This window comes from Pinus tabuliformis, chromosome 2_2, assembly GCF_031772625.1.
Source record: "Pinus tabuliformis cultivar Carrire ecotype Pingquan chromosome 2_2, CPIR1, whole genome shotgun sequence".
In the NCBI taxonomy this organism is placed as follows: Eukaryota; Viridiplantae; Streptophyta; class Pinopsida; order Pinales; family Pinaceae; genus Pinus; species Pinus tabuliformis.
The window spans coordinates 537,204,357-537,231,034 of record NC_142300.1 but is presented as its reverse complement, the minus strand read 5'-3'; the positions used below and the strand labels follow the sequence as shown (position 1 = coordinate 537,231,034).

At 37.2% G+C, this 26,678-nt stretch overlaps 1 protein-coding gene across 1 annotated transcript in view; it reads right to left on the bottom strand.

Moving 5' to 3' along the window:
* The window catches only part of TIP1 (Ankyrin repeat family protein with DHHC zinc finger domain-containing protein), a 189,466-nt gene that overhangs the window by 65,566 nt on the left and 97,222 nt on the right, over positions 1 to 26,678 (bottom strand). Inside the window, exon 8 of the mRNA XM_089404877.1 lies at positions 19,362 to 19,422. Coding sequence (XP_089261003.1) covers positions 19,362 to 19,422 — 61 coding nt within the window. The remainder of the gene's footprint in view (positions 1 to 19,361; positions 19,423 to 26,678) is intronic.

Sequence of the window (26,678 nt, the reverse complement as noted above, 5' to 3'; positions counted from 1 at the left end):
CAAAATTTGGTTGCACAAACCAACACGCTGAAGAACAAGAAGAAGCCACAACAAGAAGAGTTAAAACAATTTACCAATAAGGAACCATTGACCAATTCATAAACAATGACCAACCCTGTTGAAATAGAGAAGTTATTAGAAGTAAAGTCAACATCCAAAATCAGAAAAAAGTTAATATAGCAATAATATCATTCAAAAAAACCATTAAGCATCCAAAGATAAATGTTCCAAAAACAAACACAACAGACATGAATACCTCATCATCATCCTAATTATAATAGTCATCATGGGGGAAGCTAAGTGACAACACCAATATAAAAAGCTAGGTGACAATCCTACTAATTTGGAAGGAAGCTCAGTATGGGAGGATATTATAATAGCTATCATGGGGGAATCTAATTGACAACACCAATATAAAAAACTAAGTAACAATCCTACTAATATCGAAGGAAGCTCAGGGGGAATCTTATCGTCTCTGAAATCATAGAAATCATCACCATACAACTTCAAAGAAAATCGAACTCGGGTGGACTAACCTTTCAACAGTACAACAATTTTGTTCAGCACTTTGATGATCATATTGCCTCATTTTTTCAACAATGACAACATCAATAATAGAGTATCATATGAAAGCATTACAAGAAAGAATGAAGACACAACTTAGAATGATTTGTGGAAAAAGCACCATTGAAGGGGAAGACAACGTAATGAATATAAAATACATAAACTAAAAATAATAAAATAAGAATAACAAGAGACGTAACCCTTCTGCTTCAAGATTAGTCAATGCATATAATTACACTATCATAAGGCCCATTGTATCAATCACCTCTATTCTTCATCACGTATTGGAAGTTTGGAAAGTTGCATGTTAAGTCTCCCTTGGACAAGGAAAGTATACTTTAGAAATTCTAAAAAGATTTAAAATGTTGAATTGCAAGCGGCAAGCCTATGTCATTAAGTTTAAGTCTATTGTTCATGGTTCCAAATCTAAAGTTTACTTATAATGAAGATATAGATTTGGTGGATCCTACTTTTACCAAAAGATGCTTAGGTCATTGATGTATCTCATGAATCCCCAATGACACCTCTAATATACAATGAAATACATTGAGCCAATTCATGGTGGAAACAGGGCAGTCACTTTCAAAAGCTGCTAAGCACATGTCCTAATATCCTAGGGGACTTTCAATATCACATGTGGTATGCAAAAGATGGTCAGATTTTGCTTAATGGCTTTGTTCATTCAGATCAAATAGGAGATGTAAGGACAGAAAAGAGTGCTTTCAGTTATTCTTTCAGTTTGGTTGCTCGCGTAATTTCGTACTTTGGTATGAAACAAAAAGCAATTGCTCTTAGCTCAGCCAAAGCAGAAAATATGGCTGTTGTGAATCACTTTAACTTCATAAATTGGTAGTGTTGACCACAAAGACATTGTAGCACACTGTTATTTATTGTGATAGGGCCTCAGTTGCATTAACCTTTCTCAGATTGTTCATGTTATCTTCCATGATTGTTCTTGTTATATTTTGAAATTGAAAGGGTTCCAAGGTAACTAAAGAATCTAAATTGTCACCTCATACAGTCTCTCTACACTTCGGTTTTGTGTTCGCTAATCTCAGGTTAGAAAGCTTATGCAATATGGGAAAGATATGTGTGCCCTATAGACCAAATAATACTGCTTGTTGACCACTCTGTGTCAACTACCCTATAGCAGTGCACATTTTTTCAAAGCATTCCATCATGATCGAGCAGTTAGACATCCAGAGATCATCATTAATCTTCAGCAGTTTTATCAACATTGTAAACCTAAATTCTACAGCCCTGTGTGGCCATTGTAAAAATGATTCCAGTATGTTTATGAAGCCTTGTAAAGCACCTAGGTAGGCTTAATATTTTTAGCAAAGAGTTTCAATCTAGGGAGTTGTTGTCACTCAGATTGTACAGGCACAATGTGACGACTCAGGGCGGGGTCTGTCACTTTCATCCACGCCCACTCCGTTCTAGTTGTCTCCCAACAGCAGGGTATGGGGGGTAGTCCCTATGGAAGGTAGTATGTATGTTAATAATGTGGGTAGTATTTGCATTTTGTTACTATGTATGTTAAGAACAGTATTTGCATTTTGTTACTATGTATGTTAATAATGTGTATACTCAAACAAGGTTTCTCTAACTTGTTGTATCACTTGAGGTAGAACCTTATATAGCTATAATTGATATTTCTCTCTTATTTATATAAAAAACTTTCTTTCTTTAAAACTGCAGTTTGCTCAATAACCATAGACAAGGTTTTACTCCCTTATTAGTTTTTCTTTTCTTCTTACCTATGCATGTGTATGTTGTAAATTTTTTATATTATTATATATTCATGTTAGTGTATTTTGGGTATTTATGTTACTTTTATTTGGCTTTTATAACCAAACATGCATATTATGTAATTTATTTTATTTATCATGTATCTATATGAACTATATTATTATACTAAATTTCTTACATGTCGAAATGATTTAAATGTTTGAGCAATAATCTTATGTCGAGCTTTTCAAATTTCTATATGTCGAACTTTATCGACAAAATTTTAGTTGCCGAACTTTATTCGAATTTCAAGGTCGTCGAACTCGAACTCGAACTCGAACACGAACCTGGTGACTTTGTTTACAAGTATGCTAAAAACCCCAAAACATAAAATTTAAAATAAAACTCCAAACCCAAATAGCCGCAAAACAAGGGTTGGAAAATTTTATATACAAAAATAATTTACAGGTTATATACAATGCTAGGAAATAAATATTTTTGAGTAAATAATTTTTTAAATGATGAATAATGACCATAGATCAGATGTGTTTTGAAAGTTATGGTATTGTCCACAGCATTAGTGAAATAAGAAAACCAAACAAAATACTCAAAGGCCAAACAAGGTCGGCGCTCCTCGAAAGTCTGTGAACTTGGAGCCCAAGGGTCGGGGATCCTGCAAACTCTATATATTTCCATCAAGAAAGCTTGTTAGACATATGGTGAATTAGATCACCTAAGATAGACCCAAAAACTACCAATAGAATGTTCTTATCACCATCTAACGAATAAACAACTTTAAAAAATTAGCACAATATACGACAACACATACCACAAATCATCGTTCAAAGAATACCATGAAATGAACCCCAAAGTCTTTTATTATGATATTTTAAATGTTCCCAGCAGATCATTGTAACAAAACCAGCGTTACAAAATTACATAGACTAGAGTCAGAGCTTTGATCATGACTTGAGAAGCAAAATGGCCTCTAATTTATAGATAAATCCTTCAAGTGGAAAATAACAGCTAGTTAGTTTGATCCCCATCAAAATAATCTCGACCATTGATAAATATTTGATCATCTTTTAATCTCTACTGTCGAAAATAATTTTTTTGAGGAAATTTTCAATTTCTCATTAAACTCATTTTTATTAACCCAAAAATAATTATTTTGAACTAATTCCCCCAAAATTTTGACTTTGACTTAACCACCAAGATCCAAACGTCCAATTTTTCTTGAAATTTCCAATGTTCCCTTGGGGGGGCCTCCAAAAATTAACTTCTTTTAGATCCACGAATTTTTCCACTTGGAGAAATTAATTTCTCTAACATTTTAATTTTGATTCTAAATTAATTAATTTTCTAGCTTATGATTCATTTTTATTTTTGGCAGCAAAAAATAATTAATCGACTCATGATGGAATTACTTATTTTTCCACCCTCAAATATTTTAGCCATGGTCTCTAAGTATGAGGGACAATGCACTAAGATATTTTTTACATAAGATTTTACAAATTCAACCCTCAAAGGGGGAATACTCGTTCGCTATAGACCCTCATTAAACTTACCCAATTCTACGACACAATATGATCTAGTAGACCAAGTGATTTGTAATAAAATAATTTAGCCAAACAGCTTAAATTATTCCTAAATCAATTTTACAAAAGACTCAACTAAAACACTAAGACTAACCTAAGATTTAGATGATAAATCCAACCCTAGCTTTGGGGTGAGGGTGGAAGGCAAAACTCTACTGATCATCCGTGTTTAGAAACACAGTTTATCAATGAGACGAAAAACCTCCTAGAATGAAATTTGTCGCCAAAATCATAGGCTTACATAGGTTTTTACATAATTAGCAGTCGTACTAGCATCATTTACATTACAAATTTGCAAAATGGGTTTACAATGACATAATAATCTGTTGGCTAATGTTTCTAAACTTTAAAAAAATAAATGGCACAACTACTTCCTTGGAATTGTGACAAAACGTGTGCAACGGGAGTTTTTTAACCTCGACTAATTACTTCTAACATCAAATAATTAGCAGAGTTTTTCTCCCAAACATCCCCCAAAAGCTAGAGTAAAGCTCGATGGTGATGCCTTACGTGAGTCTTAGTGTATAGAGTCGATATAAATTATCATACTAGATCATATTTTGAGTCTTGCAGAATTTGGTAAAGTCTAAATGTCTAATTTTAATTATTAAAATTTCCCACTGGTCGAGATTTTAATATTTATTTTGATGTAATGTCTATAGAAGTTGATGTTATGAATATAATTCATAATAAAATAATAAATGTAAATATAAATATAAATATAATAAATGATAATTAATTAGCCAATGATTAGTTAATTAGTAATGAAGAGGCATGTCTTATAGACATGGCCATTCGTGAAAGGGCACCTGCCTAGGGTATATAACTGGTCCTGCATTCTCATTTGTAATCATCCTACAACAATTCTTTTATACAATATACAATTACTATCCTATGATGGATGTCTTTGTCTACAAAGTATTTTAAATATTTACATTGTGTATACAACTTTTGGTCGTTACATTGGTATCAGAGCCACATCTAATCCTGGCTTTTAGCCATCAACTGTTCGTCAACCTTATTGTCGTCAAAGAATTCAAGCACAGTTGGAGGTTCTCCATTCTATTGGATTCACCATCAAGCCTTTGTCCATTGAAATATATATATATATATATTAAGAGGAAAAAGAACTACAAAAAAACAGAACAAAAAAAAATAGAAATTAAATATATATATATATATATATATAGATAATATATATTTAAAAAAAAAGGTGAAATTATATATATTAAAAAAAAATCAATATATAGAAGAAAAAAACAAGGAAAAAAAAGTTATTAAAAAAATCGTTGACCTTGCATTGCTAGAAAACATATTTGTTGCAGCCATTCCATCGTTAGGCCCACGAACCACCCAATAAACCACATTTCCCTGCTTGACCATCCACGCCACTTCATTTGTGTCAAAACACCATGTCCACGCCCTCATGCCATCCCCGACGTCTTTCTCTATGGCATTGCACCGTCGCAGTCCGTTGCACAAGCCACAGTTCCTTCGTTGCATTGACCCAACGCCCATCCCCATTACCTTACCGTGGCCTCCACAACACTCTGTCCACGGCATTGACCTGGCCACAGCCCCTTCCGCTAGCCCATCACTTTCGCTCCATATTGAAACCTAGAACGTTGTATCAAGGGTCAGACAAACGTCGGGTCAAATAGAAGTTATGGGTTATATTGACGTGGATACATCGTTGACCGGTCGTTGTTACCCTTCGAACGTGATAATGTCGTCAACTCAACCGGAAGGATGCAGTCGTATCCATGATAAGGCCACGACGGGATCAAAATTATATATATATATATAGTTAATTTTATTAATTTGATTATATATATATATAATAATTAATTAAAGTTACTTAATTAAAAAATTATTAATTTAATTAATTAAAAAAAATATTATTATTATTAAAAAAATAGTTAAGAAAATATTTATATATTAAAAAAAAATTAATTAATTAAGAAAAAGTATATTAAGAGGGGCAATCAAAGAAAAAAGAAGGATTATCATTAAACCCTACGCTCTTCGACGAACACGAAAGAAGTCCATTTTTGAAGAACATATCAATGTCGTTGACGAAAATTATTGATAAACAAAATGGAGCCTAATTCAAAAATGAGGAAGGAAGGACGATTTTCCTATAAAGGTTTTTCAGTTACAGATCACAGAATAATTACATTAAAACAAAGTAACAAGGAAGAGAAATTAATATCGCTATCAACACAAGCAACGATAAAAATTACATCGACGTTACACCTTGGCAAATAAGCTATTAATTTTAAAGCCAAGCATTGGTGTAAGGAATAACATTTTTGACCAAAAAGAGTATAACATTAGTGATTTACAAGTGACAGGTCATTATGAGTACATATCTCAATTTCATGTTGTAAAGATGGATATTGACATCATACTCGGTCAGCCTTGGTTTAAGAATTTGGGTACATTCATGTTAAACATAGAGGAACAAGTTTTGACATTTCCTTATAAGGGGAAGATGGTCATATTTCGAGACATAACAAGTATATCCAAATCAATAACATCTTTAGTAGAAGACTTCAAGGATATCTCAGACTCGATGTTTCAAGATAACAAGAAAAAAGAAGAAAAAAGAACTTGAAGAACTCATCTGCAATAAAGACAAAGAAATTTCGTGCCTCAAAGATCACAATGAAAAACTACTTGAACAAGTCAAGAAAGCCACAGCCACAAAGAAGGAACTCAAAAAACGTTTACTAGAACAAGAATAAGAAAATATACGTTTTAAGAGCCTTAATCAGACATTATTAGAACAAATCAAAACTTTAAAAGATGATGAAGCTACTAAGAATAAAGTCAACAATTCAAAAAAGGATCAAGCTATGTACTAGTATCGCTCAGAAAATAAATGACAAAATTATGCTCCCAAGGATACTGAAGTTTGCAGAATGCAATCCTATGATAACTATTGATCACAAAATTTGATTCCACACAAGATCAATCTAGGATGGTCTGATCCCTTCTCAGTGCGACAGTTTTGTTGGTCACTTAGAGGATCATATCAACTAGTATCAACGAAGATGACAATGCCGAGACGAGAAGACATTCGAAACAGAAAAAGAGATCAAGTCTCTTATCAGTAAGCTTGGAGGACAAAACTTTTTGGAGGGGAAGGTTATGTTATGAATATAATCCATAATAAAATAATAAATGTAAATATAATAATAATAAACGATAATTAATTAGCCCATGATTAGTTAGTTAGTAATGAAGAGGCATGTCTTAGAAACATGGCGCACCTGCCTAGGGTATATAAGCGGGCCCTCATTCTCAATTGTAATCATCCTACAATATTTCTTTTATACAATATACAATTTACAATTACTATGGACGATGGACGTCTTTGTCTACGAAGTATTTTAAATATTTCCGTTGCATATATGATTTTTGGTCGTTACAGTTGATGGGGTTGGAGTACTCATTATTAGAACCTCTACACCTCAATTCTCTATTTAGACATTTTTTTGAGGGGTGAAATCATGTTTATCCCCTCAAATTATTTTTATTTTCTTTTTCCTGCAAAAAATGGCCAAAAATTAGCCAGAAAATCGTCAAAAAATTAAAATGAGAGAAAACAAAACTTATCTCCAAGTGGAAAAATGAATTTTTCAGGAGACTGACTTTCCCGAGGAAGATTACAATTGAAGGACTCATCCAAGATAGAAAAATCCCACAAAGAATTCTTCAACAAATTCAAATTTCTTCTTCCATATCAAGGAACGGGATTAAACTTTTGCATGGATCAAGCATCAACTAGCTCTTATTCTTTGGAATCAAGTCAAATTTGTGCACTTCCATGGACCTAGTTGTTTTCCATTTGGAGGGGGGACTAGATCTCTCATTTTTCTATAAATTGAGCCTGAAACTCCTCATTTTGAAACATTTTTGGATGGTGTAATTGGTTGTGGAAGCTCTCTCTCTGTAATACTTTTTTTTGGAATAATAAAGCAAAAGTCTTTGGGGTTCATTGATGGTGGTGTTTCCCTCCTGTATCTTATGGTTATTTTCTTTTATATTATTCTTAATGCTCTACTGAATAAATTTTAAAGGGTTGTTATTTCATTAGCCTGTTGTGGAGTAACTATTTGCACAGTTATCTTGCATCAGTTATTGGTTTTAGAGAAACATTTTAAATCAATCGATCTAGCATGTATCTCTAATTCTTGAGAATTATTTCGTTATCTAATCTCTATCGATTTAACAACTTGATCTTAAGTGTGTAGAGATCTATTTCATATTCAGATCTTGGGCATGAGGGGAAGTCTTTGGTTGGACCAGCCAACTCCCAAGACATAAGATCTGAAGAGCCTACGTGATTGAATTTCCAAGACTTATCTAACGAATAATTTCTTGCAAGGTTTCTTGGCTAGTGCTCCATCTAAATCTATTTATTCATCAACTTTTTTATATATTGCACTTTAAATGATAAATCTGTTAGAAAGAGCTTTCATTTTGACGACCAAGGATTGGAATTGGACTCATAATCCCTTGATCTAACTTTGTATATAATTTTCCATATTATACATAGTTTGTATATATTTTTCTTCATAGTTTGTATATATTTTTCTTCATATTATACAAAGTTCCTTGTATTTTCTTATCTTTTCTTACAAATACGAAGAAGACGGGCAAAGGCTTCAATTTATATCTCTTGATCCAATCGTTGCAAGTGCTTTCACTTAAATTTAAAAGGGATATCAAAATGTTTTAAGCCAAAACCCTCCTCTTCCCAAGCCGCTAGGGTTTGAAGGAGATATAAAAAAAAATTGAAGTTATCTTGTCTGCAGGCATTTTCTCCCAGGCCGAGAGGGTTTTAAAATTGAATCTTGGATTAAAAGCAAGTCCTTTTCAAGGAATCAATTTATAATTTATCTATTTTTTGGTTGAAGTCTCCATTGGGGTTTAACATTTTGTTTGCAGGACCAAAGCCAATTTTTTGTGAGAAGCCACGAGCCTTAGAAGCACCCTCTTTCATTAATTCAAAGAGGTTTTTAATAAAAATAAATCACATTTTTTTGCTAATTTGTCACAGTTGTAAGGGTTTACAAGTCCAGTTTACTGTGGTTACTCTTGTTGGAGAAGATGTAACTAGGTTCGGTCTTCATATATGTAATTTCGATATTTGTACTTATTCAAGAAAAAAGAAATTATTTTTTAGTATTATTTATCAATGAGTTTCTTACTCATTGAAAATAGTTTAAGCACATTTTGAAGTGCTTCTAGAGAGTCAAAGTCAAAATGTAATTATGAAAAGACCCTTTGAGGGCATGTTACATCATGTAAGTCATCATACAAGGTCAAGAAAATAACTCCAAGCATGGTCAAATCCTCTCCTAGCTCCAACGAAGTCTACAAGCAGCAAAAACGATGAATAAATGTGAAATATAATGCAACTGTCAAGTCGGCCTAGAAGACAGTCAAGTCGGCCTAATGGACAGTCATGTCGGCTTGAGAGAGGAGGGACAGACCTCTATAAATAGAGGTTGTCCACTCCTCATTTGGACACATACACTCAAGCTCTGAAATCCGCAAGGAGGTGACAAAAGGGAGGAAGGACAGCCAAGTAAAGGTGGATAAGAAGTCTGTTACGGCAGCGAAGGAACAACGAAGAATAGCAAAGTTTAGGGGTTGCTTTCTAGGGTTTCTACAGCCACACGTGCGAAGAAACTAAGGACAATTTGCGGCCAGATCAACAGGGGTACATTCTTTGTGGTTTGGGCTAGCTATTCTATCAACAAGGTCTCCCACTCCAGCATTGAAGAAAACATCACAAGCGAAGGATAAGGAACTGGTTTTAGGGTCATACATAGTCACACATACTGAAATCTGAAGTTGTTCTTGCGGCTAGGGCAGCAGAAAACTACAGTCCTACATCCACCCTTGGTTGACGATGAAACTAGGCCTACAAGGCCTACTACACTAGCGTAGAAGAAAGACCTTCAAGTGAGGAAGAAGGGCACTCCAACAAAGAAGAAAAGGAGGCTACAACAGTCACACGTGCGAGGTGCAGGAAGGGCTTGACAACAGTTTAGGGCAGTAGCATAAGAGGCCTATTTCAAATGAGTAGTTGGGTCCATAAGGTCTCCTAAGGACAGCAAAGAAGGATCTTCTTATAACGAAGAAGAGAAGCCCTAATATTCTAGGGTATCCTAACCTAGAAGACAAGTGTTGGAAGACAAAGTGCCGGAAGAAGTACCGAAAGATGTGCCGAAAGTGACAGCGCAGAAAGACGAAGGATTTGACTCATGCATGGAGTAGATCTTAGTCAAGGGTCTAGGGTTTGGCAGTTGTTAAAATAAGAAGCCTCAATAAGAGAAAACTTACAAAGGTTTCCCTCTCAAGAGTGGAGAGGGTTTGTCCCTGGCAGAGAGCCAAATTTTGTGTTCTTGTTATTTTGTTTTGGTAGTAGTTTGATGAAGCACACACATATGCACTAATAAGAAGAAGAAGAAGTATAAGCTAACTAGGAAAAAGTAAAAATACTTCACAAATTGTTATCAAGTCTCAGAGAATCATCCCAACACTTCTTTGCCCTAGATTCTCTAACATGGTATCAAAGGGAAGGTGACACATCAAGGAATGGGCAACTCAAGAGCACTCAAGCATCTACAAAGTTGAATCATCAAGCTTAGATGGCTCAACCACCTCGAGAACAAGAAGGGTATACAACGCTAGGATACAAAGCTAGAAGAAGAGCCTTATATAAAGGCACCTACCAAAGAAGAGTAGATCCACATCAAGCTACAAGTCTTCAAGCACACCTCATCACCAAGCAAGTCCACTTGAAGAAGGCAACTTGAAGGACATCAAGATCCAGGGAAGACAAGCGATCAAGATTTCAAGGAGGAAGCAAATCCATCAAATCTCAAAATCTATCAAGTAAGTATATGTCCCCTTTTGAATATACATCAATGTCTTTTTGCAAGGAAAGCAATAAATTGGTAGGCACCAATAACTTTCCTGCATGGAAGAAGAGGACTCATCTACTTCTCAAGGAGAATGAGCTCCTAGAAAATGTCAAGGGGAACATCATTGTCTCTGCGAAGGAACAAACTCAAGCCTTAGCCAAGTTCAATAAGGATGAGACAATAGCTCAAAGGATTCTGATAAAATCAATCAAGGACTCTCTCATTCCCTATGTGCTTCTAGAGAGTCAAAGTCAAACTGTAATTATGAAAAGACCCCTTGAGGGCATGTTACATCATGTAAGTCATCATACAAGGTCAAGGAAATAACTCCAAGCATGGTCAAATCCTCTCCTAGCTCCAACGAAGTCTACAAGCAGCAAAAATGATGAATAAATGTGAAATATAATGCAACTGTCAAGTCGGCCTAATGGACAATCATGTCGGCTTGAGAGAGGAGGGACAAACCTCTATAAATAGAGGTTGTCCACTCCTCATTTGGACACATACACTCAAGCTCTGAAATCCACAAGAAAGGAGGTGACAAAAGGGAAGAAGGATAGCCAAGTAAAGGTGGATAAGAAGTATGTTAGGGCAGCGAAGGAACAAGGAAGAACAACGAAGTTAAGGGGCTACTTTCTAGGGTTTCTGCAGCCACACGTGCAAAGAAACTAAGGACAGTCTGCGGCCAGATCAACAGGGGTACATTCTTTGTGGTTTGGGCTAGCTATTCGGTCAACAAAGGTCTCCCACTCCAACACTGAAGGTAGCCTCACAAGCGAAGGATAAGGGACTGGTTTTAGGGTCATCCACAGTCACATGTACGGAAATTTGAAGTTGTTCCTGCGGCTAGGGCAGCAGAAAACTACAGTCCTACATCCACCCTTGGTTGAGACTGAAACTAGGCCTACAAGGCCTACTACACTAGCGTAGAAGAAAGACCTTCAAGTGAGGAAGAAGGGCACTCCAACAAAGAAGAAAAGGAGGCTACAACAGCCACACGTGCAAGGTGCAGGAAGGGCTTGACAACAGTTTAGGGCAGCAGCATAAGAGGCCTATTTCGGATGAGTAGTTGGGTCTACAAGGTCTCCTAAGGACAGCAAAGAAGGATCTCCTTATAACGAAGAAGAGGAGCCCTAATATTCTAGGGTATCTTAACCTAAAAGACAAAGTCCCCGAAAAAATACCGGAAGATGTGTCAGAAGTGACAGTGCCGAAAGAGGAAGGATTTGACTCATGCTTGGAGTAGATCTTAGTCAAGGGTCTAGGGTTTGGCAGTTGTTCAAATAAGAAGCTTCAATAAGAGAAAACTTACAAAGGGTCATACATAGTCACACGTATGGAAATCTGAAGTTATTCCTGCTGCTAGGGCAGCAGAAAACTACACTCACACATCCACCCTTGGTTGAGGTTGAAACTAGGCCTACAAGGCCTACTACACTAGCGTAGAAGAAAGACCTTCAAGCGAGGAAGAAGGGCACTCCAACAAAGAAGAAAAGTAGGCTACAATAGTCACACGTGCGAGGTGCAAGAAAAGCTTGACAACAGTTTAGGGCAGAGGCATAAGAGGCTTATTTTGGATGAGCAGTTGGGTCCACAAGGTCTCCTAAGGACAGCAAAGAAGGATCTCCTTATAACGAAGAAGGGGAGCCCTAATATTCTAAGGTATCCTAACCTAGAAGACAAAGTGCCCGAAGAAATACCGGAAGATGTGTCGGATGTAACAATGCAGAAAGAAGAAGGATTTGACTCATACTTGGAGTAGATCTTAGTCAAGGATCTAGGGTTTGGTAGTTGTTCAAATAAGAAGCTTCAATAAGAGAAAACTTACAAAAGGGTTTCCCTCTCAAGAGTGGAGAGGGTTTGTCCCTAGCAGAGAGCCAAATTTTGTGTTCTTATTATTTTGTTTTGGTAGCAGTTTGATGAAGCACACACAAATGCACTAATAAGAAGAAGAAGTATAAGCTAGCTAACTAAGAAAAAGTAAAAAGACTTCACAAATTGTTATCAAGTCTCAGGGAATCATCACAACACTACTTTGCCCTAGATCCTCTAACAACTCTAACACTAATTTTTGTAGAGGAGTCGAGCTATGTGCTAACTTTGATCTCTTTGCAAAATCTTTTGAGAGAGTCACAAGGAATTTTCTTCAAAATTTTACTAGGCCGCAAACCCTTTTAAGCCTATCCCTTGATCATCTATATTTTCACTGACTAATCCTTGGTTTTACAGAGGTAGATGTCCTCCTTTGGAGGAGTTTTCATCACAAATTTAGCAAAAAAATTGTTGGTTGATGATCTGCACATTCATGGAATTTTGGGCATAACGAACTTATTTTTTGAGGTTATTTCTCCTTGAGGCTGAGAGCAAGCTTGTAATCTCTTGACTTGGTGCGAAGATCATATCAAAGAGAGTTTTATTAAGTGAATCTGTGGAAGAAATTAAACCTTAAACCATAACAATTCACCAAAGAATCTAATTAAAATTTAAATCAATTATTTTTTGTGATTAATTTTGAGCTAGGCCAAGAGCCCTAGCTACACCTGGCTTACTTAGGACGTGAGCACTTGTTGACCATCATTCATCTCTTTGGAGGCAGTGATCTAGAGATGGTTTGATCCCTTATTTTGAGGGGTTTCTAATTGTATTTGTAGGTGGATTAGCCTTGCAAGCTTGAGGAGAAAGTTGTCACTAAATCCCCTTGTGTTTATATTTTTCCTTGAGTTGAGGAGACTTTATTTGTTGTCTTGATGGGCCTCTTTCTTTTGTAACATCAGAATAATGAAGGAGCATTTTGTGTTGAGGGAGCTTGGGATCTCAAATCCCATGTTATCATGTCTCCTTATTTAAAAGGGAGACCATTGTGCTTATTTCGTTGTTTAGATCTAGTTTACTAACTTATTCCTCTTGCATTTGCTAACTATTGCATCCTAACTTGCATTTTCTGAATAGCTACTTGATCTAATTGCATCTGGAATATCTCTTGCTATTAATGATCTAAGTAGTTTCTCTAATCTTTGTTAGCAAACTCATCTTCCATTCTTAAGTTGTGTTTGTTTCATAAACTTTTCATTTATTTCCTTGTCTAAACTAAGTAAAGATCATCTTAAAGAAGAGCACTAAAAGGCATTGTAGGAATTTGCTATAACATCCAATTGTCATCTACAAGCTTTGTTTCACTAAGTATCTCCATATCGCTTCATCGGTTATTGTCATAATCTTGTGCTTTGAGGTACTTATCTCATTTTGAATTACAAGCATATTATTTCCTTTGAAGCATATTAATATTATTGTATCGCATTGAAGCATTGCAATTTGACATCATCATTTGCATCTTAGTCTTAGATTTACATTTTTTAAATTTACCTCCAAGCATAAGCTTGGTTGTATAGAAAGTTTAGGACCACCTTCTTCACACCCAATTTGAGAAGCTTGACCCTTACTCAACGATTAAAACAAGTGACCTTACAATTTTCTTGTGGGTAATCCCTAGATAGGTATCGTTAACGAGGCATTTGGGTCGTTAAAACTCCTAGGTATGTATCATTAACAAGGCCTTAGCCTCCTTACCCAACAATTCTTTCTACAACCTTGTTAATACCTGCTTTGATAATTGACGAGAAGGCCTTCATCTAGATTAGGCATTTTAACCAAAATTAACCAAGGTCTTACATCTCACCTAGCTTAGTCTTGCATTCATTCTAACTTTCTCTCATTGAGCATATTGTTAACTCTGAGCATTTAATCTTTCCTTGCAATATTACATTACTGCTCTTGTACTTGTCATTTAATTTCTTTTCTCGTTTTCCTTGTCAAAAAATTAAATAAGTGATGAGATAACAAATATTTCAACAAGTCAAAATGAAGTGGAAATGACATGGAAAATCAAGTCAAGACAAAGAGCATTCAAAGGACAAGTTTGAGGGTGATTAGGCACACACAAAAGCACATGAGTTATGTCACTCGAAGAGGTCGAGTTAATGAGCTACTCGTCAGCTCAATTTGCTTACTTGGCAAGACGAATTTCCTTGAGACATCAACACATGGATTGAGAACAATTGAGTGGATTTGATTGAGAGATTAGTGGAGTGTGTCTCCACCAACACTCCACTCCACCCTCCACTTGTATACCAGCCAGTTCACTTTAGCCTATACGCACCAGCAGTGGCAACCACACGCAAAACTAGCACGCAGTCTTCTTGGGCAGTGTTGGCACTTGATTGCAAGGTGTCATCACACAATATTTTGGTTGAGGATTCGATGGGAGTTTGCCTCCTCTCACCCACTCGAACCTCACACTTGGCAGTTCATCAAACTTGTATTTGCTTGACGCAATGATACATTGTCCATTGAGGGAGTATGCACTACCCATTTGGAGAGCACCTACCAGTAGATTGATCAACTTGAGATTTGGCCTGGCATTGAGATCTTCACCATGGTTCCACTTGTCATTGGTCATTCTCATTGGGATCTTCTCCTATTTTTGTATAAAGAGACCCATTGGGCTCTATTGTAACCATGGTTGGAAGTTATATGCTTGTTGTTACTCTACCAAACTTTCTATTAAAGCAATAAAGAAAGTCTTTGGGGGTTACATGCTTGTTCTTGTGATGTTATGCCTTTGAGCATGAGGAAACTTGTATCTTATGTTGAGCTTTATCCATATTATGATTACATTTTGTTGAATGTTCTTGCATAACTATTTGATTTTGTGCATAGCCTAAGGGCATTTCTGTTTAGCGAAGGAAGACTGCAATTTCTTGTAATCTCCCTTGAGCTTGTGCATATCTTGAGTAGAGTTGTAATTTGTTTGTTCTCGGTTGAACAACAAATCTACCTTTTCCAATATATGGCAAGTCTCCATTTGCATTAATATTTGGCATTGCAAGTGTTGGTTGTGTTTGAGACAGGTTACCAAGTGCTTTTGTAGATTGGGGATGTCTTTCGTTGGACTATCCATCTCCATCGATCTCAAAGGACTTATAAGTTATTCAAGCCAAGGATATTCCCAAGGCAACAAAAGATCTCTGAAAGGGAGTTTCCATGAGCCCTACTCGCTCCTTCCATCTCTAATATCAATTTATTTCACTTTCTATTTGTATTATTATTGTTTGATCAAGCATTGAAGGCTAGAGTATTGGGCTTAATCCCAATTTTCACTCATTATATCAGCTCATATGAGTTGGTTTTGTGAGGAATTTATTGTATTATAAGTGTATTTTTTATTAGTATCTTATCCTTGAGCTTTCCCATCACATGCACTGTTCTTTGCCTACTTCACCCTGTGTTTCTCTTGCATGCTCACAAAATCCCTCACTGTTTTGTGCATCATAGTTTTGTGGACATTCAAACCAATTTTGGGCAGAAGTTGAGGACTGATCAAGGGATTGATTTTGGACAGTGCTTTTCCTCACCGATTTTGGGAGTGAGTAATTTGGATCTAACTTTTCCATTATATGGCAAGTCTACATTTGCACTAATATTTGGCATTGCAAGTGTTGGTTGTGTTTGAGACAGGTTACCAAGTGCTTTTGGAGATTGGGGACGTCTTTGGTTGGACTATCCATCTCCATCGATCTCAAAGGACTTATAACTTATTCAAGCCAAGGATCTTCCCAAGACATCAAAGGATCTTTGAAAGGGGGTTTCCATGAGCCCTACTCGCTCCTTCCATCTCTAAAATCAATTTATTGCACTTTCTATTTGTGTTATTATTGTTTGATAAAGCATTGAAGGCTAGAGTATTGGCCTTAATCCCAAATTTCACTCATTATATCAGCTCATGTGAGTTGGTTTAGTGAGGAATTTATTGTATTATAAGTGTATTTTTTATTAGTATCTTATCCTTAAGTTTTCCTATCACATGCACTCTAGTTCTTTTCCTACTTCACCCTTTGTTTCTCTTGCATGCTCACTAAATCCCTCACTGTTTTGTGCATAGATTGTGTGCACAGTCAAACCACTTTTGGGCAGAAGTTGAGGACTGATCTAGGGACTGATTTTGGACAGTCCTTTTCCTCACCAATTTTGGGAGCGAGTTGAACAAAGGGACTACATGGTTTTGGGAGTGAGTGATTTGGATCTTCACATCTAAACCTGTGAAGACTATCACCTCCTTTTCGCTGCCCATTTTCTTCTTCCAAGGTCCCATAAGTGTAAGCAGTTGTAACTCTCACATTTCTGCTTTCATTCAAGAATATCAAACCTTCTCTCAGGAAAGTCTTCTTTTGTAACATTTCTCAAAGTATTTCTTCATCACTAATTGTAACTTTTGGGAAAGAGTAGTTTTGTTTCTCAAAGAATATTGTAAGCTCTTCCCAAACTAATCTCTCATCTCTATAAGAGGGCACTCACATCACTAATAATAAAGAATTATTTTTCTTTGGGAGCTAGGGGATCCTCCCTTTCGCATCCCATCCTTCTCTCTTTTGAGGGAAGGGGATCTTGAGTGTGTTTGTTGTGGTTTTCCTCTTTCATTTCTTTCCAATTCTTGCAAGTAGATTAACTTACATTTCATTTTCATTCCATGCTAATCTTCATGAACTGATTGCATGCTACCTCTCCATCCACTCATCTTGATCTAGCTGGTTATCTTATGCTTCACCTCATTTTGACTATCATTTACATGCTAAGTTTCACTTGTTAGTGCTCTCAACGATTTGATCTCATTTCCATGCAAGTGTCTTTTTACATGTTAGTTTAGTTTCATTTACATGCAATAACATCTAATTTCCAATTACATGCTCATTTGATTTAGATTGCTTACATAGTTCACTACAATTTGTTTCATTTCATTTGCAATTTTGCTTTAAGCATTCTTCACATCTTAAGTAATTGCAATTGATCATTTTGTTTTCACTAATATTAACCTCCAACATAAGTTGGTTGTATAGCGAATAGGACACCTTCATCAATATTCATTTTCCCTAGTTTGTGAGAAAGGTAAACATGTGACTTGGCAGTTCAAGCTCGGCTTGTCGAGTGCTGGAGCGCTTGCACATGGGTTGACTTGGTAGACTAGGTGGATACTCATTAATAAAGCTAAGCTTCTCCACTTGAGGCTCCTTGCAACCATCCCTATCCTTACAAGGGTAAAAGTCTAAAGAGAAAGTTTCACCTTAGAGTAGGTCTAATAAAATAAACAAAGAGCATTTTTACATCACACATCAATCCATACCAATATCTCTTATGTTTATGCTATCTTGAAGTTTTATTTTTGTGCATTTTTACTTTCAAGTAGCACTTTTTCAACCATTTCCATTCTTTACAATTGCAAACATCTCAAATTTATTTCCAACCATTTACATTATTGTACTTTAGTTATTTTCATTTAAATTTTATTTGCTTATCTTGAAGTACCTCTCATTTTATTGATACAACTTTACCTTCAAGTGTATTTCATGTCAGCAAATCTTATTTTTCAAGTACAATTGTATCTCGCGTATTGTTATCTTTCCATTTGCATGTTTTTACTTTACAAGTATCATTTCTTTCCTTGAGCGTTTGATCTTGCAAGTTTACTTATTTGGCACTGGTCTTATCATTTATTTCTTGCAAAGTATCTTTCACATTGATTATCATTGCTTTATGTTTGGTTATCTCTATATGCTCATGGTGATCCCATTTACTTGCTGAAGTATTTATGCTTCAACTTTCAAGTGGTCTATTGAAATCTTGTAATTTGATGGTTGATGTATCTCTTGGCTAACTTAATCATTCATCTCCTGGAACTTGTTTAATGTAGCACTAACCAAGTCTTAGATTTTCCTTAGGGTGTACCTCCCTTGGCTTCAACTAGGAGAGAGCTTAGACGGATGAGTTGGGAATTGGGCGACAGCCCCAACTAGCAACTTGCCCCCCAACGCCACACCAAGTGGAGTTAGGGATTTCCTCCACGCTAACCTTAGGCATGGAATCAGGTGGAACAGTACCCAAATATGAACAAAAAATTTTAATAGAATAAATCAGCATGTGCATCTCTTAAAAAATATATATATTGGATATTGTAACACAAAGTGGCCCAAAGATTCTTTGCACTCCACATGTTTAAACCAATATATATATATATATATTTCACACACAAAAAAGAAAATAACTACATAACATCTAGCATTCCATATCCTGATTGTAGAAACAATCTACATAGTACCAAAAGGCAGCCAAGTGTGTAGCTGATAATATTTGATCAAATTACAACTAAACTTTTCAATTGCAATATAATTTATAGTATACATACAAATTAGAAATAATGGTATTAAATAACATACAACAGAATTAAAAAAGCATTCCACCCACTGCCCAAAAAATTAGATGATATGATATCAAAATGACAACAGATAAAGTTAGAAAAAAAAGATGATGGTCAATTCTATTGCATTTTATAGATATAACTCAATATTGTAGCTCAGCTAGATGATAAAAAGAAGCATGCTGAAAATCTCCCAGTAAGCTTGCTGCTTAACAAGGGTAAATGAAAACTGCAAACATCTGTAAAGAAACTGAAAGGCAGTTTAGGTGGTTTACTTACATCTACATCTTTACTATTTTGTGATTCACTTGAATTCGCTTGTATATACCCCGGATCCTTGCTGCAAACAAACAACACCACATTTTTATTTAATGTAACCCAATTAATGTTCAAAATAACAGGAGAATTGATTTAACTAAACATATTTAAGTCTTTCGATGGAAAAGTTTGTTTGATAAAGAAACAATGCAACAGTGTGTATGTGTAGACTGAGAAAATTAATGCACTGCTCATTACGACTAATTCTATGGAAATCATGATCCTACAGAGAAATATAGACTTGTCTCATGAAACTTCAAATTAGCAACTGTTCTTTAAATTACATTTTCCAGAAAGCTTGACTTATGAACAGGTGTCCGTGTGATAATGATAGGACTAACCAATGTAGGTTGTGTTGAAAATAATAGGACTATCACATATTAACTGAAAGCAGAAATAACCTAGCCTCAGATAGGTCATTGATGATATACTTGGTACATCCACCAAAAGAAACTATTGCCGCAAAATCTAGCAGGACAGGTGCAAGGCCTCACTGGGTAGGGGGGCACACATCATGGCAACAATAACCTTCAGTGGAATCTTAACAACGAGGGAGGCTTCCCTAAATCACCCATAAGGTAATCTAATACTAGGGCTCAAGAAGATTTGTTTTTGACAGTCTAAAGAGAGATAGAGGGCTTGGCAGGGGCAAAGATGACCAAGGTATTCAACACTAGGGTTCAAGCACTCTAAGGTTAGACCGATAAATGGGCTGCCATAAATTAGGGTTTGATTGATCATCAATAAGAGGGCATGCAATGGCATGTAGCAGCTTAAGAAAAGCCCTCCAAATGATACTCAACAAGAAAGGAGCAAAGTCTTCAAAGAGACTAGGGCTGAACTAGGGTAAACAGCCTTAAGGCTGTTAGATATGCATAAACAGCAGAAAACAAGGGTGACATCAGCCCTTATAGGGCTTGTGAGACACTTAAATGAGCTAGATTTTGGTTTTATAGAATATGTAGAGACTAACTTACAATTCAAGGCCACCTTTAAGCAATAAAGCAACAATTTATCACAAATCAACTCGTAAACCATAGCTGCCCTAGCCATCTACGAGAGGAAAAAGGAAAAGGATTTTATTTAGGTTTTAAGGTGAACAAGGCACTTTTGGACCAGTGCCTTAGCCTACAAGGGCCAATGGAGTCTTTATGGCACAAAATTCCAAGCAAGTATAATGAAGGAAGTATAATGAAGGGGTGCTCTAGGGCATCCACTTCTAAAACCATAGTTATTATTCTTGTGAGGGGGGAAATTAAGTATAAGGTCTGCACATATAGAATTTCCTTATAGGCTTTGAAGAAGGCAATTTCACATGCAATTATGAAGTGAAATATCAACAATGATAAGCATTTTGTCATGGAACAAGGGAAACCCTACTTTAAACATTAAAGCATGCAAAATATTTACAATAGACAATAAACTTACAACAATCTTCCACAAGAGCACTTCTTTCAATTCCAAAATAATGTCTCCAAAAAAAAAACAATTCCAATAGCAAGTCGCATCCACAAAGATCACATTATGCCCAATGTGGCCAAAAAGAGTAGAGTCCCACTCTCTTTTGGAGAGGTTGAATTATATGTGTGTGAATGAAAAGACATGAAGGAGAGGGCCTATTTATATGAACCTAATACCACTCATTTTTACAATAATTCACTAAAAGCCATATTGACAAGAAGTTTACTTTAAGTGTTCAACACAAAACAGGTTACAAGCCAACCTCATAGCTCAAAAAACATAATGTCATAAAAGCCCACATATGTGGGAATAAATGCTCCTAAAGCATGACATCATCCTCCAAAGGAGCTCAATAAGCCTCCAAAAGGTGAGAGAAGGGCTAATGAGTCCTTCATACTCCAAGATACATCTCAAGGATCATGTGCAAGCCAACCAAAGTCACTCCATGCCATTACGTCGTGTCCAAGGTACCCTCATTCACCCTCAAATGAGGAAAAGGGGTGATGTGGCAATAAATAACTCAAGTGTTGGGGCTTGGGGCTTCGAGGTGATATAAAATCCCTCCCTTGTCATCTCTAGGATAACCATCATCATCAAGTCTCTAAGGCAAGTGATTCCCATCAAACAATGTCAAGGTCAGGTTGCGGACACCTTGCATCCACTAGACACATCATCAATATCTCCAACACAAGGCTTTGTGGGCTCAGTGTTTCAACGTCTGAGGATCCCTTGAGGTGTCAAGCATCATGTGGGATCATCACATAGCCCAATGCTCTACTATGGGTAGCCAACATTGCATCATCAAAGCCAATCTCTCTCTCTCTCTCTCTCTCTCTCTCTCTCTCTCTCTCAATGAATAGTACAGCCTCTGCTCCTTTGCTAAGGATGTGGGACAATCACCTCAAGAAGCCTTTGTGGCTTTGATGAGAACCACCCGAAAAAACTTTCTCACGATCAAGTGTAAATCTACATTCATTAGTTAACAAAAACCATAAATGCATCAGAGTAGACCATACTTAATGTTAGGGGCACAACCAATACTTCTCACAAAGACTACCTTCAAATATCTAACTAGATCAAGTGTAGTATAAATGTTTTGTTGAGGAAGCCAGATCGAAGACTGAAATCACTTGCAGATTTACACACTGTGAATTAATATTTTATTTATAATTGAATGATGATTTACAAACCCTCAGATGGTATGCCTAAATAGGCAGTGGTTGGTCAGGAGGTTGATTGGTCACAACTTTTGACCATAACCTTTCATAATTTTGATAAAATTAATTAATTAATTAATTAATATTTATTCATTATTTATTATTTAATTATGAATTAATTATTCATAACATTGCCCCACCCTTAAAAATTGCTTTGTCCTCAAAGCAAGGGTAACGAGGGGTATTATTGTTGGAACTTATCAATTTCCCATGAGGAGTCTTCTTCTGGAAGTTTTTTTCACTTGATCAAGTATTCTCTAATAGTTTTGGAGCGTAGTACTTTCTCTTTTGGTTGCAAGGATGCCTTCAAGTTCTGTTTCTGATAACAATTGTATGTTCTATGCTTAGGGCAATTTTACTTCAATTTTCTTTATTAGCCCAATATCATATCCAGTATAGCAATCACATCAACATGATAGTAAAATGCAGATAGAACATAAACAATAACAGTAGAAGACAAGCCAACACAAGAGGACACAAGATATGGCACCAGCCAGGGACAAACCCCAATGTGGGGAAACCCTTGATCAATTCTTCTTATAATTCTTCAAAAATTCAACACAAAGAGAGTACAATTTAGAATATTCACTTGCCCAAACTGATCAATCAAAACAGCAGAAACAAAAAGCCCTAACCAAAAAGTCAACAATGGTCAACAGGGTTGAAATTGACCTCCAAAACAGCTCTGTCAACCTTGGTCAACTCGACCTCCAACAACAAGATAATGCATCCTAAAACAGTCTGAAAATAACCAATCAAATCTGGTCAACAAAAGTCAACACAACAACCTGAATTAGGGAAATCAACGTTGGTCAACGCAGGGGTCAAACTACCTCGGTTTTTGTGCCCAAAACAGTGGTCTGCCCAAACAGAAGTCTCCCTCACAAAACTAAAGTCAAACAAGGTCAATGTTGGTCAAAGTCTGCCTCTTGAAATTTCGACCTCCTAAAATTTCGGTCAAATTTGGTCAACACAGCAACTAGAAATGACAGCCTTCCTTTCACACATGTGGAGAGAGAGAGGCCCAGAAATTCGTAGACAATGAAGATGAGAGAGAGAAAGATGAATGAGATGAGATGCCAAAATGAGGAGGAGAAACCTTGTATTTATATGAAACATTGAAGGCTGGAGGAGGCTAATTTGATGGCTGGCCCAACTTGACAATTTGTCCATAATCAAACTAAATTGATAACTTCATTTGTACATGTCAAAATGAGATGATCTTTAGATCAATCCTACACCTCTCGAAAAGAGGAATCCAAGAAAAATACCAGTTGCCTCATAAGAGTTGTCCAAAGTGATGTTTAACCCTAGTTGCCAAATTTAACACTCCCCCTCAACTAGGGAGAACATCACCTGCCAAACTGTCTGGCAATCTATACCATCCCTGTCACTGCACTACTCTGCTAAACCATGGAGAAAGAATAAATGATCGAGAATGTATCATATCATTCTCCACTAACCCGAAGTCAGTCTCCAACAACAGAGAGTGTGTCATACCACTCTTAACTAACACGAAGTCAATTTCCATTGATCCCAGATCAATATCAGCATCCTAGCATAGGGAGTATGGTAGTACACGATACGTCCATCGGTAGTACTATGGTCCCTATCCTCATTTCCCTACTCATTGGCCAGATGAGAGGTACTTCCCATGAGTCCCGAACTGCATGGGTAGGATGTGCCAGCAGGAGCAGTTGAACCATTCATCCTGCTCATATGCCATAGGGGAGCATGAATCACTCAGCCTATGCATATGCCACCATGGAGTATCACAGGGGAAGGTGAACCATTCACCCTGTACACAGCACACCACTAGGGGAGGGTGACTCACCATATGGTCGCTCATCGCCCCAAGAAGTACCCCAAGCACCCCCCCCCTCCGAAGCTCCCAGAGCTCACTATCCATCTCATATAGGACCCTCATAAGAGGGTCTCTCCACGACTCCAAGTCGTTCATGGAAGGTTAAGAATTTGACCTTCCCGAGGGGCTTCATAAGAATATCGGCGACCTGCTCATCGGCCCCAATATCATGGAGCCTTATTGCTCCCTGTTGTACCATATCCCAGATAAATTATGCTTGGAGCGATCATGAAACACGAGATTCTTAGAAAGACGAATCCCACTCTGGTTGTCATAGAAGATCACAGTGGTATCCAGCACATGTCCAAATAGCTCACTAAAGAGCTTCCTCAACTAGACGGCTTCACAGGAGGCCAAACTGGCAACAATGTATTCAGCCTCAGCAGTGCTTAAAGCAACCGACTTCTGCTTCCTGCTCATCCACACTATTGAAGCAGAACCTAGAGAGAAGCAACATACTGATGTGCTTTTGCGATCCACCACACTACCATCCCAGTCTACATTAGAGTAACCATGGAGCCTCACTTTCTCGACAGTATATCTCAGTCCATAAGTGATTGTGCCACGAACAAATCTCAAGAGATTCTTGGCAGCAATCCAATGTATATGATGCGGCTCGACCATAAACTGACTCAATGTGTTCATTGCAAAACATGTCTTGACGAGAGTTCACCAAAACATCAGGGCCCCTATGAGTTGACGAGACTCAGAAGGATTTCCCAAATCGGGCCCGGCAGCACTTCCACATAACTTCTTGAAGTTAAGTTCCATCGGAGAAGTCGCAGACTTGCAATCCACCATCCCAAATCTTTCACGTAGCTTCACAACATATTTTCCTTCAGAAAGGAAAATCTCCACTGGCTTTTGCCAGACTTCCAACCCTATGAAGTAATGCATCAGTTCTAGGTCCTTCATATCAAATTTAGAAGCCAACTCTCTCTTACATTGATGAATAAGAGGGTCTGCACTTGTCAGAAAGAGATCGTCCACATAGAGTACCAAGATGAGAGGTCCATCATTCTCAACCTTAAAGTAAAGGTTTGGATCAGCTTCACTTCTTGTAAATCCCAAATTCATCAGATAGCTATCGATCCTCTCATACCAAGCCCGGGGTGCTTGCTCAAACCCATAGAGGGCTTTCTTCAACTTGCATACATGTGTTTGACGATCTTGAACTTCAAACCCTTCAGGTTGTTCCACATAGACTTCCTCCTTAAGTGAACCATGCAAGAAGGCAGTCTTGAAATCCATCTTGTCTAGATTCCATCCTTCCGAGGCAGCGAGGGCTATAATCGAACAGATGGTGGTGTAGCGAGCAACGGGTGCAAATATCTCATCATAATATACACCTTCCTTTTGAGAGAAGCCTCAAGCAATAAATCTGGCCTTGAACTTCTCACCACTTCCATCAACTCCATGCTTGATCTTGTATAGCCATTTAGAGGTGACAACAGATTTGTCCTAGGGTCTAGGAACCACATCCCAGACATCATTCTTCATAATCGACTCATACTCTTCGTTCATTGCATCCTTCCAAACCTGGTGTTTGGCAACTTCTACGAATGTGCAAGGCTCAAACTGAACAATGGTGCTCATAGTAGGTAAGTACCCTTGGTACCTATTCGGCTTCTTGCTTTCACGAAATGTCCCCCTAGGTGCAACATGTCTCTCGACATCTTCGAGAGTCTCCCTAAGCCACAAGGGTCTCCTTTTTGAGGGGGTGGATCAATGGGATCCATTGGTCCTTCAGCATCAGGCATTTGCTCATCTTATGGTTCTCCCTGCTTTCCGAAATCTGCTTCTTTGTCCTTCCTTGGAAGAGGAAGGTTACTAATTTTCCCAAGGGTAGCATCCTCATCGAAAATGACATCATGACTTATCTCCACTTCTCTTTGACCAAGCACATAGATTCTATATGCCTTAGAAGTTTCACTGTATCCCACAAATGTTCCTTTCTTCCCAGAAGCATCCAATTTGCCTATATTTTCTTTCAGTACATGAAAATATACGGGGCTACCAAAAATTCTAAAATGAGAAACATCGGGCTTCTTACAGACGAAAACTTCTTTGAGAGTCTTGGAGTAAAACGCTTGATGAGGGCATCTATTTTGAACATACACAAAGCATTTGCAGCTTCTCCCCATAGGAACTTTGGAAGTCCTTGATCATGAAGCATGGCACAAATGGCTTCTATAATGGAACGATTCTTCCTTTCAGCAACACCGTTTTGCTCAGGAGTATATGCAGTAGTAGTCTCCCTATTAATGTCAGCTTACCAGCAATAGTCATTGAATTCATTTTACTCATACTCGGTTCCATTATCGGTCCTCAATATCTTGATCTTCTTCCTGTTTGATTTTCCACCAAGGCTTTGAAGGCACGGAACCATGAGAATATTTTGTGCTTCTTCTTCAAGAAATATATCCAAGTTTTGCGAGAGAAGTCATCCACAAAGACAACATAATATAAATATCCTCCTAATGATGTCACGGGCAACATACCAAATAGATCAGAATGAACCAATTGCAAAATGCTTGTGGTCTTGTTATCACTTGAGGGGAATGGCCCCCTTGTATGTTTTCCCTCGGCACATCCTTCACATACACCTTCATGCTCTATTTTGAATTCAGGCATACCTGTAACCATCTTCCTTACATCGGGTAGAGCCTTATAGTGAAGATGAGCAAACCTTTGGTGCCATAGTTCGGATTGAAGAGATGTATCGCAAGACATGGC